At 33.8% G+C, this 13,930-nt stretch overlaps 2 protein-coding genes and 1 long non-coding RNA gene across 13 annotated transcripts; 1 reads left to right on the forward strand and 2 right to left on the reverse strand.

Annotated features, from left to right (window-relative positions):
- Positions 1–691: 691 nt before the first annotated feature.
- LOC112327318 (uncharacterized) lies at positions 692–2,779 on the forward strand. Its single transcript, XR_002981537.2, has 2 exons — positions 692–1,094; positions 2,340–2,779. It is a non-coding gene; the product is annotated as an uncharacterized LOC112327318 (long non-coding RNA).
- Positions 1,908–5,525, reverse strand: LOC7463052 (uncharacterized). 8 transcript variants are annotated; one of them, XR_002981529.2, is made up of 4 exons: positions 4,850–5,525; positions 3,413–3,562; positions 2,736–2,814; positions 1,908–2,605 (listed from the first exon to the last, which is right to left on the reverse strand). XR_002981529.2 is itself a non-coding variant. In XM_024599995.2 (3 exons), exons 1-3 carry the CDS (start codon positions 5,141–5,143, stop codon positions 2,537–2,539), a joined length of 513 nt encoding a protein of 170 aa, XP_024455763.2. In that variant the 5' UTR covers positions 5,144–5,525; the 3' UTR covers positions 1,908–2,536. The 8 variants fall into 8 exon arrangements, 3 of the variants coding, with proteins under 3 accessions (XP_024455763.2, XP_024455765.2, XP_024455764.2); XR_008059092.1 differs by having other exon boundaries at positions 2,736–3,074; XR_002981528.2 differs by having other exon boundaries at positions 2,736–3,077.
- A 251-nt stretch (positions 5,526–5,776) lies between these two features.
- On the reverse strand, positions 5,777–9,095 carry LOC7463053 (uncharacterized). 4 transcript variants are annotated; one of them, XM_006384256.3, is made up of 3 exons: positions 8,845–9,095; positions 7,923–7,980; positions 5,777–7,173 (listed from the first exon to the last, which is right to left on the reverse strand). In XM_006384256.3, the coding sequence occupies exon 3, from the start codon at positions 7,036–7,038 to the stop codon at positions 6,238–6,240; it is 801 nt and encodes a 266-aa protein (XP_006384318.1). In that variant the 5' UTR covers positions 7,039–7,173; positions 7,923–7,980; positions 8,845–9,095; the 3' UTR covers positions 5,777–6,237. The 4 variants fall into 4 exon arrangements, with proteins under 4 accessions (XP_006384318.1, XP_024455761.1, XP_006384317.1 ...); XM_024599993.2 differs by having other exon boundaries at positions 8,840–9,095; XM_006384255.3 differs by lacking the exon at positions 7,923–7,980.
- Positions 9,096–13,930: the final 4,835 nt, after the last annotated feature.

Consider the following 13,930-nt stretch of genomic DNA (forward strand, 5'->3'; position numbering starts at 1 on the left):
TTTCTTCAATATTATATAATGTGTCACTAAACTCCTACGTTACATCTTATCCATTATACTAATTTATGGTGTGACAAATCTCAACTCTAAGCTTTCTTCAATATTATTATATAATGTGTTACTAAACTCCTACGTCACATCTTATCCATTATTCTTTGTTCCAAGTTTAACATAAGGTATTGATTATTACTTCTAACAATACTTGTTATTTTCTTTAACAATGAATCTCTTCAAGTAAGTTTGTGTGTCAGTCAAGATTATATTTTTTTTTAAGATGTTTGGTGAAGTATACCGTATTAACTATATAGGTATTAATACCATGTTTATTTTTGTATTTTAAAAATGTATTTTTAAATAATTTTTGTTGTTGTTTTTATACGTTTTAATATGCTGATATCAAAAATAATTTTTTAAAAATAAAAAAATATTATTTTAATATATTTTAAATAATTATTATCATACTTATAGACAAAAATAACTATGGTGCTCAGGTCACAAATTTTGTGAAGGAAACAAAAGAAATTTTACTCTCCTTTCGAAGCAAAAGCAAGAAATTCTTTTGCAATTGTGTAAAGGGTGAGTTAGTAACTTGAAAAAGACTAGTTGTACAGGCAACATATTGGCTCAAAGCTAGACCATTATGCTTATCATCCAGGCTAGCCATCAAGATAAAGCTCTCCTTTGGCTTTATAATCTGGTTGCTTTCTACTCGAACTCATGAATTTCTTCCCTTAATGGAAAACACACAATCTGTAAAGTATTCCCTTTTTCTATATAAAGACAAGTAATTCAATCAATCTAGAGTATTATCTATAGTTAATTCATCAAGATTTATGGAAATATTGTGATACATGAGATTTCAGATTTCATGATGGCAGGACAAATCAATCACGATACATCCTAATTGATCAAGCTCCAATATATTCTGGTTCATACAGTAACTAGCTTAGTTCTTGTTTGTTGGCTAGCTGCTTCAGAGAAAGAAAGGAACAAGTTTTACAGGCTTAAAGGCCGAAGCCCTTAATTCCTTCGTGGGGGAAAAGCAATGTTTGATGAATGATTTCTGAGATGAGATGGGCAAGGATGAAAAAGAGGTGAGTATTGCTTCTCTCATGGTCCCCCATGTTCTAAGATTCAGAGCATCTTCTTTTAGTGTTCATCTCTCTCGCTCTACCCCATGAAATGCTTATTCATGTTGATCAATGAGTGCTTTGTGCCCTTGTGAGAATGGGATTTCAATCTCGACATGGTTTTTTTTTTTTTAATAATTGTGGGTGTCCAACCAGTTTACGTGCAATTTGATTAATCCCCTGAAGCCCTGAAGTTAACGATCAAGTGAGTTTCAAGTAGTCCTGAGATTTGTGGCACTCAAATTAGTGATTTTTATGAAGCAAACTCAAAGTCTAGCCAGTTGAGCTACACTTCTCAGGATTATTTCGACATTGTTTTTTTTTTTTTATTAACGTGGGTGTTCGGGTCAGCTTGTGCGTATCTCGACTAATCTCACAAACCCTAAAATTAATAACCATGTAAGTTTTCAGTGGTTCTAAAATTATAAAACTTGAATAAATGATTTTTAGATAACAAATCTATAACTTAATCAGTTAAGCTATATTTCTTGGTGATAATTTAAGATGGTTTTAGTTGATAAGAAGATGACCCTCCACCCGCAATATAATTTATTAGGATGAGCACTGCTTGTTTTCAATGTTTCAACGTACCTGCCCTTTGCCTCGAGTCATCTCCTCTTTCGGGGAGTGTTGGACCCATAAATATATATATATATATTGGCAAAATTTGTATGCAATTCAACAACTAGAAAATTATGGGTGTCTTTGGTTTCAATCAAACCAGTCATTTGAAGGCTTAAATTAGTCTCACTGTTCCATGAATATATCTCTCTCTACTTGTATCAACTAGTATTGTCATTGTTAGAAAACTCGAGCCTCAGCCAATGAGCTATAGCTCTCAATCAATTGTCACTAGATATAGTCCTTAAGCAGAAGAAACCCCTTAGGGTTTCCGGTAACTAATAACCATTCATTTGCTTAAATGGCAAGATAAAGCCGTAGAAAACAAATAAAACCTGTTTGATGGAGGAATGATCTGCTTTTAATGGTATAAAGCACTCCAAGAACAAGGCTACTTCGACACTACAACCTTTTGAATCTCGTATCATTTACAACATCTAAAGCTAGGGACATCAAATCTATGTATTTTATGCTAGGGCAATGATGATTTATCAAACACTGCATATACATGTGTGTAAATTTATGGTAGCGAAACTCATTGGCTAAATTTATCTGTCATGCATGCTGTCTTCTTCCGGCCTGAGACAGTCTTCTTCACTGCTCCCACCGAGACCAAGAACTGATCAAGAGATGATAAGGTCTTCATGTCATCCGGTGGGAAGTAACTCGCCGCCTTCCCCATAATTGATGTAAATAGAAGAGAAAGTGAAGGCCGAGTAACATATCGCTCTCCCAAGAGGTCATCTAGGAATGCAAACGCGGCTAAAAATTCAGACCTGCCTGTGTTAATTGGAGCAAGGAATTATCCTCTTGAATTTCCAGTCTCGGACAATACTATTAATCCAATCCCTGATCTGCGATTTTAACAAGCAAGAAATATGTCATAATATAGAAAAAGCTGATCACACTGAAGTTCAAAAAACTTGGGCTGGCTCTATGCGCTCTAGAAGGTTGATAATTCAGATGTGTTCATCATATGTTTACCTTTTGGTTTGATAGTACCAATCACGGCATACTATAACCAGGCAGATTGATGGTCTGTAGTTGTTTTCACCTTTTAGGCCTGTATAATCACAGCATACCATAACCAGGCAGAGTGATAGTCAGTAGTTCTCACTTTTTAGGTCTATATAATCATCTCAGCCCAGCTATGAGAGCTCTAACATTCCATCAAAGTCGTTTCTTTACCTTTTCAGGAACTTTGCATCCAACTGTTGGTTTTCATATATGTAGGCAACGTAAACAGAGACATAGATGTTACATCTCCTTTAACAGGTTCAACAGGAATAGTCATTTTGCATCTCCTACTTCATGTATCATATGCTGCTGTAGAGTTGAGGACAAAAAAATCAATTATAACTTATGGCAAGGATCCACCATTTTGCTATCTATCGGTAAAAGTGGTGTTATTGGGTCGTCCATAAAAGACTGATCAGTTTTGCCCCTATTACTCGGTGACCCATTACCAGACTTGACAATGCAATCAATGGCATATGGCACTGTCCTTGAATGCCCTCACAATACTGAACAAAAACAGGTAACAAAAGGACATTTCTTATGCTACAGAAACAAACTAAAATCCACACACCTCAAATCCTTCATTGCAACAAATAAGACTAACATTATCTTGTTAAAGAGTAAAAAGGTAAACGAGAAAGAACCTGAATACACTCCTTCGTTGGAGCAAGGGGTGCGTGGAGCCATAATCCTCCAGATTTGAGTTTGATGACTGTCATTCGAATGTTAGTTGACACGCTGCTGAAGCCTAATGCTTGCTCTTGTTCGAATAGCCATATACAACCCTTCACAGCCTAAAGACATAAAACAGAAGATAACAGACCTTCTAGCTACAGTTTACATTAGCATACAAAAGAATTGTGCCTTTTACAATACTTATGTTTTCCATGCATATCAAATACAACTCTTTCTCTACTAATTGGAGTAGTTTAATCAGAACAAAGAATATTTCTTTTTTTCTAGACTGATGGCATTTCCCCAAGTGGGGTTTAAAATGAGGACCTCATTTTGAAGGAACTGCTGCTCCACGAATTCATCTAGAGATGCTTCCCATTTTATCAAGGCATATGACACTGAAACGGAACAATTTACTCAACATATTATCCATCTCTCAGGCTGAAGTCTTTGGTCTCATATTCAGTCATGGAATGGAACTCCAGTATTCAGGGGTTCTATGATCCAGATTGCATTATCCATATATGTTTATTGGTTTCCAGTTCCAAATGCAGAATTTATAAATTCATGAAATTTTAATTCTACAAAGTGATTTTATATTAAAGTTTTTGAAAGAATGAGACAAACTCAAACAGGGTAGAACCCAAAGGCTCTACAAGGAAAAGAAATTGCTAGAAAAAGCATCCTTCTTTGAAGCTGTTAATATACCTGCCATTCTTCTGGGCTATTTCAAATACAAGATTTTCGAAGTTTATCAATAAAGAACTTCCATAATTTTCTAATGGTATGTAAAGAAGTAGCAAAGTTCAACCATAAATTGAAATTGAAACAGCTTTCCTTATAAAGCATTGAATTAAGTAGCTGAACAAAGTTAAGAAGTCCTGTGTTTCTTTATATAAAAGACATTTATTGGAGACCTCCTAAAGTATAAGTTCTTTATATTTTCCTTTACAAAAACTTTCAGTATTAGGAAAACATATTAACTAAGAAGAAGGTTCCAAATGCCCAATCCACTTCACTGTTTGATGTAAATGTGAAGTGCAAAACACCTGCTAGAACGATGGTTTACCTGATTATAGTTAGCAATGTGCAGCAATGCAGAATAAAGTATAAGCCCGCCAAGCAAGCAAGAACATCAACCACCTCTAACTTGCACATCAAGAATTAAAAAGCAGAAACAAGATCATACATCAAACAGTGACTTTACAGGTACATAAATTTTGTGAGATGGCAAGTACAACAGACTGGGAGTGATAAAACTTGAAAACAGACAAGTTTTGTCAATACACACAGCAAAGGACATATGTGCACAAGTATATTAAAGTCATAATTATCAAAACTTAAGCCATTCTCCATTATTCTTGAACAAAATCCTTAACAACCAAGCTGAAGATAGAGAAAGTTACCTCAGTCCTTATAGTGCGCCTATTAAGGAAAGGACCAAGAGGGAAAGGAAACCCTGTAAAGTTCAGATAAAACCTGCCACCGCCGCCACCACTGTTGGTGCAGGTGCTGGTTGAGGTGTTGCTTGGAGCAGCAATCACCAAGCTGAACTTGTCTGTTCTTTCCCTTCTGGACTTTAACTGAGAAGAAACATCCTTCAGGGGCCCACCAAGAAAACTAGAATTTAAGACTTTTAAAGAGGATGGTTTCTGCAGGGTTTTGGATTTAGGGCAAGAAATGGTTAGGGCTACTGCCATTTTTGTTGAAACAGTGGAAATTTTTTATCAGGCCATGGTTGTTCTTAAAGGTTGTGGTGGGGTGTCCATAATGTTAAACAGAATCCAGAGTTGGAACTTCCCCGGCCATGTATGCGTTGGATTTTCTGGGGATTTATTGTGGATGGGAAAAGACAAGGATCAAAATAGTATTTTCTGTAGCAAATTAAGACCTTAATTTAGGAGGGTTACCCCCCAAATAAATCAGAGCTAAGAATGCAGGCAATGCTGTAGCATCGAATCCTGATCAGCCATAATTTGGCACTAGGTTCACCATGTGTTCCCACAGATAGCATCCACTCCACACTAGCATGGCAATTTTTAAGACAACTCTATGCGCACGAAGCATAACCAAGAGCAGATACCCAGTGACTGCTTGATGACAACCAATTCTACACTGAAAGCTCATGTTCTACAGTTTCTTTTCAAGCCAAAGCGAACCAAGTTGCTTGCACCAACATGATAGGTAAAGAACCGGTCCACTACAAACAAAACCTTGACCTGTTCAGAAGTAACATCTGGGAAATGGATAAAAACCTATTTCAACTGTATTCCCAGAAGAGCTTCAGATATCCAAAAAGCATTCGGCTGGAATAGTATTTCCACACAGAAGACTGAAATGAAATAACTCTGGTTTTTATCACTTTGTTTCAAAACCCATCATAAAACAAAAAATTCCCAGTTAGACACAAATCGAATAGAACCATAATAAAGATACAACCGAGAAATCAAGCTTTTGGGTGATAGCCCTCACACTTTACTAATATTTCAGATACTTACAAGAGCATTGCACATCCATAAGGAAACAACTTCGGTGGGACCATTATTACCACCGAACCCCATTGTCACTACAAACAGCCCTAACACCAGCAAAATCCTACAAGAGCAGAAGAGCTTCTAACCATGGAAGATATGGGGGATAGTGGGACCGAGGAGCTTTGATGCCAACGAATGTAGTCTTGGAGACTGGAAAGTCGTTGAATTACCAAGTTCACGTCACCAAGAAAAAGATGTGCGACTTTCTAGGTGCAAACTTCTATTCACAATGGTTACAGATTACGACACTAAATTGCATATCAAGTGATGATTTCTCTCACAAGCCAATCCAAACTAGGATAAGCAAAGTAAAGAATGAGAAATGATGGGAGGGCAAACAGAACAGTGATAAGAATGTACAGGGCCAAAATGCTTGCACTGGCAGGTATTACATATAAGATGATCAAAAGGAATATGATGACCAATGGGAACTTTGCTGTCAGACTAACAAAGAAAGCCAGTGATTTCTGAAGGGAAGAATGTATTCTCTCCACATTGAGGTAACTGTTGACATGATTATGATCATGGTGTGTCCCTGATGGTTCAGAGTGATGAATATAGTGTCCTCTCCTGATGTTACCACGGCTTACCCGACTTCCATGAGCTAAATTACTGTCTGATGACCAGTGCGGTTGGTGATCTTCACAGAAGGTGCCAGGAGACTTGTCTCTGTCACCATTCTTGCTCTCAACCATCCAAAGTAGAAAATAATTCTTGCGAGGAAATTTGAGGTTCCCTCTATAAACAAAGCGGAAAGATGATAAATTGCACCACGGGCAAGAAATAAAGAGAGGAAGCCGAATAGGTAATGTGGGGAATTTCACTACAGCCCATTGAAGCCCTAGGACGCAATTTTTGCAAAGAGTATGGCCACACCATAAAACATAAGGCACATTTTCCACAATATTGAAGGATTCCCAGCATATTGGGCACTCTAGAGCTTCTTCTCTGCTAAAAGAAGATGCCTCATCGTCTGAGTATTCTGATGGGACTTGAGTAGGCTTTGTAGAATTGTTCATACTAACACTTCCAGCTAGGCAATTGGATGCAAAATTCAACATTTTGATTGGTGACAAATGACTATGCAAACAACATCACTTTCAATGGTTGTAGAAGCTGAACCATACAAGGAGTGACATTAACCATATATTCATACTGGATTGTCTTCTCTTGCTAATAATTTCCGAGTATTTCACCTGGAAGGAAAAATAAGAATCAGAATGACAACCAAACTAAATTACATGTAATTTAGGCTGCCAGCTTCAGTTTGGCATACATTTTCTACTTGAACTGCAATCTGATTATGTATAATAGAGAGATCTAGCTTTTAATCTTGTATGTCAAAGCAGATAATATCATGGTTTCATCATAATAAGCTAAAATCTCCAAAAAGGAGAAAGCTAATTAGAAAGAAACAGGATAAGGGGTTAGTAATCCAAAATGAAAAAGAGGATGATGAAAAATTGACTTCATGGTGTCAGAGCTTCTAAACAGAACACCATTTCTCGTAATCTCAAGTGAAAACTAGAAAAGAAAGGCTAAAATGACCCAAAAAATAAGCGCATGTTTGCCAATATAAAAATTGTCAGGATTGATTACTTGAGCAAACATGCTGCTCTTTCATTGTTTCCCATTTAGACAAATACATTCACTGGTTAACCTTCAATGTTATTTGAGCAAGCTGCATCCTTAAATCAATTTGCATTCTCTGCATGCAATGCCAGCTAGCTAGCAGCTACAGTTCACAAAGCAGAAGCAGAAGTTTGTACAACAAACAGTGACCATGACACATACCAATAAACTGAACAAGATGTATATTTGCAAATTCTAATGCCAAACTATCAATCATTACCCAGAGAAGTTAATTATCCCAAAAATTCTTATCTTAGACCATCAAATCTAGATGTTATCCATTTATTAGATATGTGAACAGCTGAGAACTCACCTTCATGCACAAGCAAACATCCTTTTGCTACCCTAACTGAGCCCTATACTTTCAATCTCTGCATGATGGATCATGAAACCAATTAAGGTATTAAGTCAAACTTGCAAACAAAGATCACAGTTATGCAGTTGCGAAGATTGAACCATAAAACTTGTTTTCTAGTGTATCTAACAAATACAAATTCTTATCTTCCACCAACTTCAGCGCTGCAAGGGATGTGAATGTAGAGAGAGCTGATTCAATAATTGCAACAACTTTCTACCACACCAGTCCTCATTTTGCATCCAAGTTTGCTTATGAATGTTAACTTGAACGCATATGTGCTTACTCGCGCACGAGCTGGCGTGTGGGGACATTTTTTGTTTCCCAGAACCATGCATTTATGTTTGTTCATCTTTGCCAAGAGAACAATCCCTTCAAACGATGATATTTAGAATGAAATAATAGACCAACAATCTGAAATAAATCAAATACTACCCTCCCTTCAGACTCAACCTCAAAATCACCCATATAACACAAATTAAAACTCGAATAAATGCTTCCTAAGCCTTCGATTCAACAGTGCCAGACTAAATCCACTCCTAACAAAAACCGTAACGAATTTTCAGCTAACGTTAACCCCAAAAACATTAAAAAAAAACAACTCTAAATTCTTAGTTCTTTAACCTTTAGTAGATTCAACAAACAACAAGGAGCAAGAAAATTCAACAACTAATAGTAGATTGAGAGAAAACAAACAAAGCCCACTTCTTTTTTATCCTTAAAGAAACATTCCTGGCATTCAAAGAAGTAAAATAAAATAAAATAAACAACTGATCCATGAAAATCCAAGCTTGATGTAATTCTATAATTAAAAAAAAAGAACAACTTTGAACACCAATCAGGAAAAGAAAGAAAGAAAGAAGTTCGGTACGCACCTTACCAGTTTATGAAGAAGGGAATTTTAAGAGAGATTCTTGATAAATGATGAGAGGGAAGGAACAAAAACTAAGAGGGTTCTGTTAAAGACGTGCATTTCTTTCTCCCTCTGTTTTGTTTATTTGAAGGAGAAGAGGAAGCAATAGACAATTTTTTGGAATTTAAGCCGAGTAGAGATCAAACTAGAAGGCCACTACGTCCAGTAAGGTTTTAATCTGCTCTATATGTGACTGGTGTCGGTCATCTTCGTGACTGTTGAGGTAGCTGAGAAATCAAGTTGAAATTGAGTTGTGATATTTTTTTTTTAATTTTTTTATTTAAAATTAATATTTTTAAAATATTTTGATATGTTAATATTAAAAATAATTTTAAAAATTAAAAAAATATATATTATTTTTATATATTTCTTATAAAAAAAATATTTTGAAAAGCAATCGTTATTATATTTTCAAACATTACCTAAATATATGGTGAATAATGTTTTTCGAAATATTTTTTTATTTGAAAAAATATCAAAATAATATATATTTTTTATTTTAAAAAAATTTATTTTTAATATTAATATATTAAAAAAATTAAAAAATAATTTCAAACTAAAAACAAAAATTAAAAAATATAATGCAATTACAATCTCAAACATAAAAATGAGTATTTATAACAAGTAAGTGGAGGGGAAAAATTAATAATCCAAATATGTTAGATTACTATTATAGTATACTCTCAATTTTTAATTTTGTGTTTTTGGAGAGTAAATTTTATCTTCCATACAATTTTTATTATTATTATTATTATTATTATTATTATTATTATTTATTTCTGTGCTGCTGTTTTCTATCTCAAAATATACACTAAATAATTTGTTATTCATCTCTCATCACTCTTAATTATTTTCTATCATTAACTCTTAACTCTTTAATTTATTAACACACCAAAACATTTTCAAAAACTAACTTTTATGTTTTTAAAAATTACTTTCGTAAGAATTTATCTCCATTTTCTTAATCCCATACCAAACGACACCTTATTTTAGTAAGTACCCGTGTTCATTCATGATTTCTTTTTAACCAATTTTTTGTAACTTACTTTTAGAATGAAAGCATAATTATTTTATTAATATTAAAAAAATTACAACACAAATCATTACCCTCACTTGAAGGTAAGATTTATATTTTAGATAATTAGTTAATTTTTTAGTTTTGAAATTCTGATCCATTTCCTCTTGAGATGGCTGGTGCCTGGTGTTTATTACTCGTAAACAAATTTTATTTGGTGAATTTGAAGTTTCTCTAATGGTTAAGTTAATGATTTTTGAGAGAAAATACAATAATTTTACAAAGATATACACTAGAAATAAATATCTAGTAGAGAATAGAGATTTTGAACCTTTTATTTAAATGATTTATGTTTTATTTATAGCCCATGAGTCTTTTTATGGAGATGAAGGATTAAAGTGTAATATTGCCCAGATAGTATTTGTTGGGTTTCCCTAATATCATACATAGAGCAGAAACTATGAAATAGAATTATTCACCCCTAGGATCTTGTTAGATAGATCTAGAGTTGTTTAGGGATTTATTATCTAAAGATGTGATCTTCTTCGACTTTGAATAATTCCTTAAAGGTTGGGTTGTAACAAACTATAAGTTGTCCAATTATCCAGCCTCTAACGGTAATCCACACGACCCACCCGTGAAAAATCTCATAAATCTCTATTTAGAATAGAGGGATTGTTATGAGAGTGTTAACTCTAATTTTGTGTTTGCATAGTTTTTCTATCTAATAGACAATCACTCCTCTTTTTTCACTTACAAAATAATAAACTTAGCTTTATATTTATAAGGAATCTTAAAAACCCTATAAATGATAAAATATCTATTTACCCCTTAAATAATATCCATATATTATTTTAGGATAATTTTATAAATTTAATCAATTAAGTCCTTACTTGATTTTTCTAGGTCTAGAAATATAATCCATGTATCAATTATATTCTAATCTTTAATTTCTAAAATATATTTTAATCAAATCATACTTAATTAAATCATCACAGTTTAATTTCCGACTAAAGGTTCTTAATGTGTGTGACCTATTAGGTTTCTAATATGTTGATCCAAATATAAAATATAATTAAAATTAAATAAATTAAACAATTTAATTTATTATCAATTGATTAATTTATATTTGAAGATCAGGTGCATCGTGCAACATGTCATGACCTCCAAATATTAGAAAAGTCATTAATGGTTTGACTTAACCTTTCAGTGACTAGTTTCTCAATGTAATCAATATCCTTTCATCAATTATGTTTTGATTTAATATAAAGCATGCCATGTTAAACAATATTTGTTCTCTACATAATAGTCATTGATCGTTTGAATAAGATTTGAAAGTCTTTTCAAATCACGTTCCACCTTTGCCAAATATTTATTAGTTAGTATTATTTGAGAATACATGGATCATTTTTCGTAATTCACCTAAAATGATGAATTATCTTTTAATCACTCAAATACCTTCATATAGTCCATGTTACATCCAATATCTGACCTTTTATTACCTCGATTAAGATAACATGTAGCAGGATCTAAGTATAATATTCTCTATATAAGATGACTTAGTGATCTTAAGTCTAAGGATCACTTACACAACCATCATATGAGCCTTTCCATAAATATAGGTGATTTCTCCATATAAAATTATCATACGGGTTAGTTCATTGTATATGTTTTATAACAAGGACTCACATATTAGTTCTAGATATCCCTTATACCTCAACTTATGAGAACAAACTGCTTTTGTCCTTTGAAATTTATCTTACTCTAGATTCATTAATCTAATATTATATGAATATTAAAGATAAATTAAACTTTTATTAATAAAAAATATGTATTTACATTAATATAATAATTCCACATGTAACCAACCGATTGGCTACATGGCATATTAAATTAAAAATATCTCACTTGTACTAAAGTTAATCACTCATGTATCTTGTCGCGTGGCGATGTCGAAATGATGCGCTTTAAAGAGCCTCTTAAGAGGTGTTATATTGGGAAAAGAAAGAGTTTTTGGTCTAATCATAAAATTATGATTAAGGTTCAGGAGTCGTCACCTAGTATTATGATTATTAAGAAACTTATAGTATGCGAGAGTCTGGGTAGGGGACTGGTTGTGCAAGGGGAAGATGTATCACCCTAGTGCACCCTACATGAGATAAGATAGATTATTGTTTGATTATTTTTCTAAGTTAAGTTTCTATTCGTTTGTCTTTTTCTAAGATCTAAGGTAGGTTTTCCTTAATGAGAAAGTCTCTACCTTATTTGGTGAAGTCCTAACCGTTCTAAAATTCAAATTTTAGCATTGTATTTATTTTACACTTTGTATCTTTAATACCTGAGGGTGTACTCTACTGTGTAGTTTTACACCCCCAAATATTAAAGTCTACATTTAAACCCTAATATAAAATATATAAAATGATTGGTGAAGGGTTTTTGATATTTTGACCAAATCCTAATGGATAACCATAAATTGGTTACGATATCCATTTTTTTTGTATTTTTAAAACATAAGAAAGATGTTTTGTTTTTTGTTTTTAATAAAAATATTCTAGGAAAACTTTTAGTATTTGGCCGTATGCATGAAAACAAAATATTTTTTATTTTTTTGAAAGAGGAAATTAATTTAAAAAGTTTTGAGATTTTTTCAATTTGTTTTGCAATTTTTTTAGAAACATTTCGGAGAAAATCAAGTATTTTAATACTGAATTTGTACCTTACATTATAAATATATAACCCAATATTACGCAAAATTAGTAGAAAACATGCGAGAAAATCACAAATTTTTTGAAAGGACTTTTAATTTTTTTTTGAATTTTTTTGTTTTTTTTATAATATATAATATAATATTATTATTATTATTAAATATATGGGCTAGGCCTGACCCAGTCAACTGGATCGCACCCAGTCGGGTCTGGTTGGGTCGACTAACGGCCTAACAAACCTTGCCCTCTTTTATTTTATCAGGTCCAGCCCAGGCCCGCGTGGTTGCTGGCCCCACCCAACAACCATGCAATTATCTAGTCATTGCATGATTTTCTAGATTAGGGAGGGGGGGAAATAGGAGGAGGAGGAGGCAATGTTACCTTACTTGGCCAGAGGCAAACGGTTGCTGGAGTCGTTCCTGGTGTTGCAGGAAAGATCGGAGGGTGGTTGGTATTGGTGCTGGCAGCGCCGACGCGGCGAAAGAAGAGGAAGAAGAGGTGGTGGGGGGAAGAAAAAATGGAAACAAGGGAAAAGACTGATTTGTTTTTTCCAAACTTTGGCTTCTAATTTCTCCTCTCTTAAGCTATAAAATCTACCTCTATTTATAAAGGGTGGAAGAGGGACATTTTGTCTCATATGGTGTCAAATCTTCGCCTTTGATTCAACCTAGAAGGATCCTAATTGTCAGTTCAAAGTGGCAATCATGGACTGTCAGATTTGTTGTAGGAAAGGGCTGGTCGGGTTGACCACTTCAGGGCGGTGCCATAATTACTGTGGTGTTAATATGCCAGAACGAACCACAATGGGGTGTACTGAGATGTCAGGCCATTGTTTGCATGTAATTTTTATCTATTTTGGTGGAGAGATGAAGCATTAACGTCTTGGGTAGGAAGCCACTCGAGAAGCTTTCAGTGAAAAGCTGAAGAAGAAGATGAATAGCCAACCCCAAAACGACGTAGTTTTGATAAAGTTCATTTTAATTCTTCGATTTCTGATTTCGCTCAATTAAACTCCTGATCAACTTCAAACTTTTAATTTTGTTCAATTTTGCCCCTAACAAACTTCAATTTCAACCCTGAATTTTAGCGCCTTTTTTGTTTTGGTCATTAGTTTTGGATTTCTTCAACTTAACCCCTAATTAACCATTAATCTTTCAAATCTCTTCAATTTCACCCCTGATTTCAGCCAATTAGGTCCCTTGTGTTTGACGCCTTTTTTCAAAATGATCTTTGGCTGTGAATTTCTTTAATTTAGCCCTTAATTAACCCTAAAACTCTAATTTTCTTGCAATTTTACCCATGATTTCAATCAATTGACTTAGTAAAAATTAAA

Source organism: Populus trichocarpa, chromosome 4 (assembly GCF_000002775.5).
Source record: "Populus trichocarpa isolate Nisqually-1 chromosome 4, P.trichocarpa_v4.1, whole genome shotgun sequence".
NCBI lineage: Eukaryota > Viridiplantae > Streptophyta > Magnoliopsida > Malpighiales > Salicaceae > Populus > Populus trichocarpa.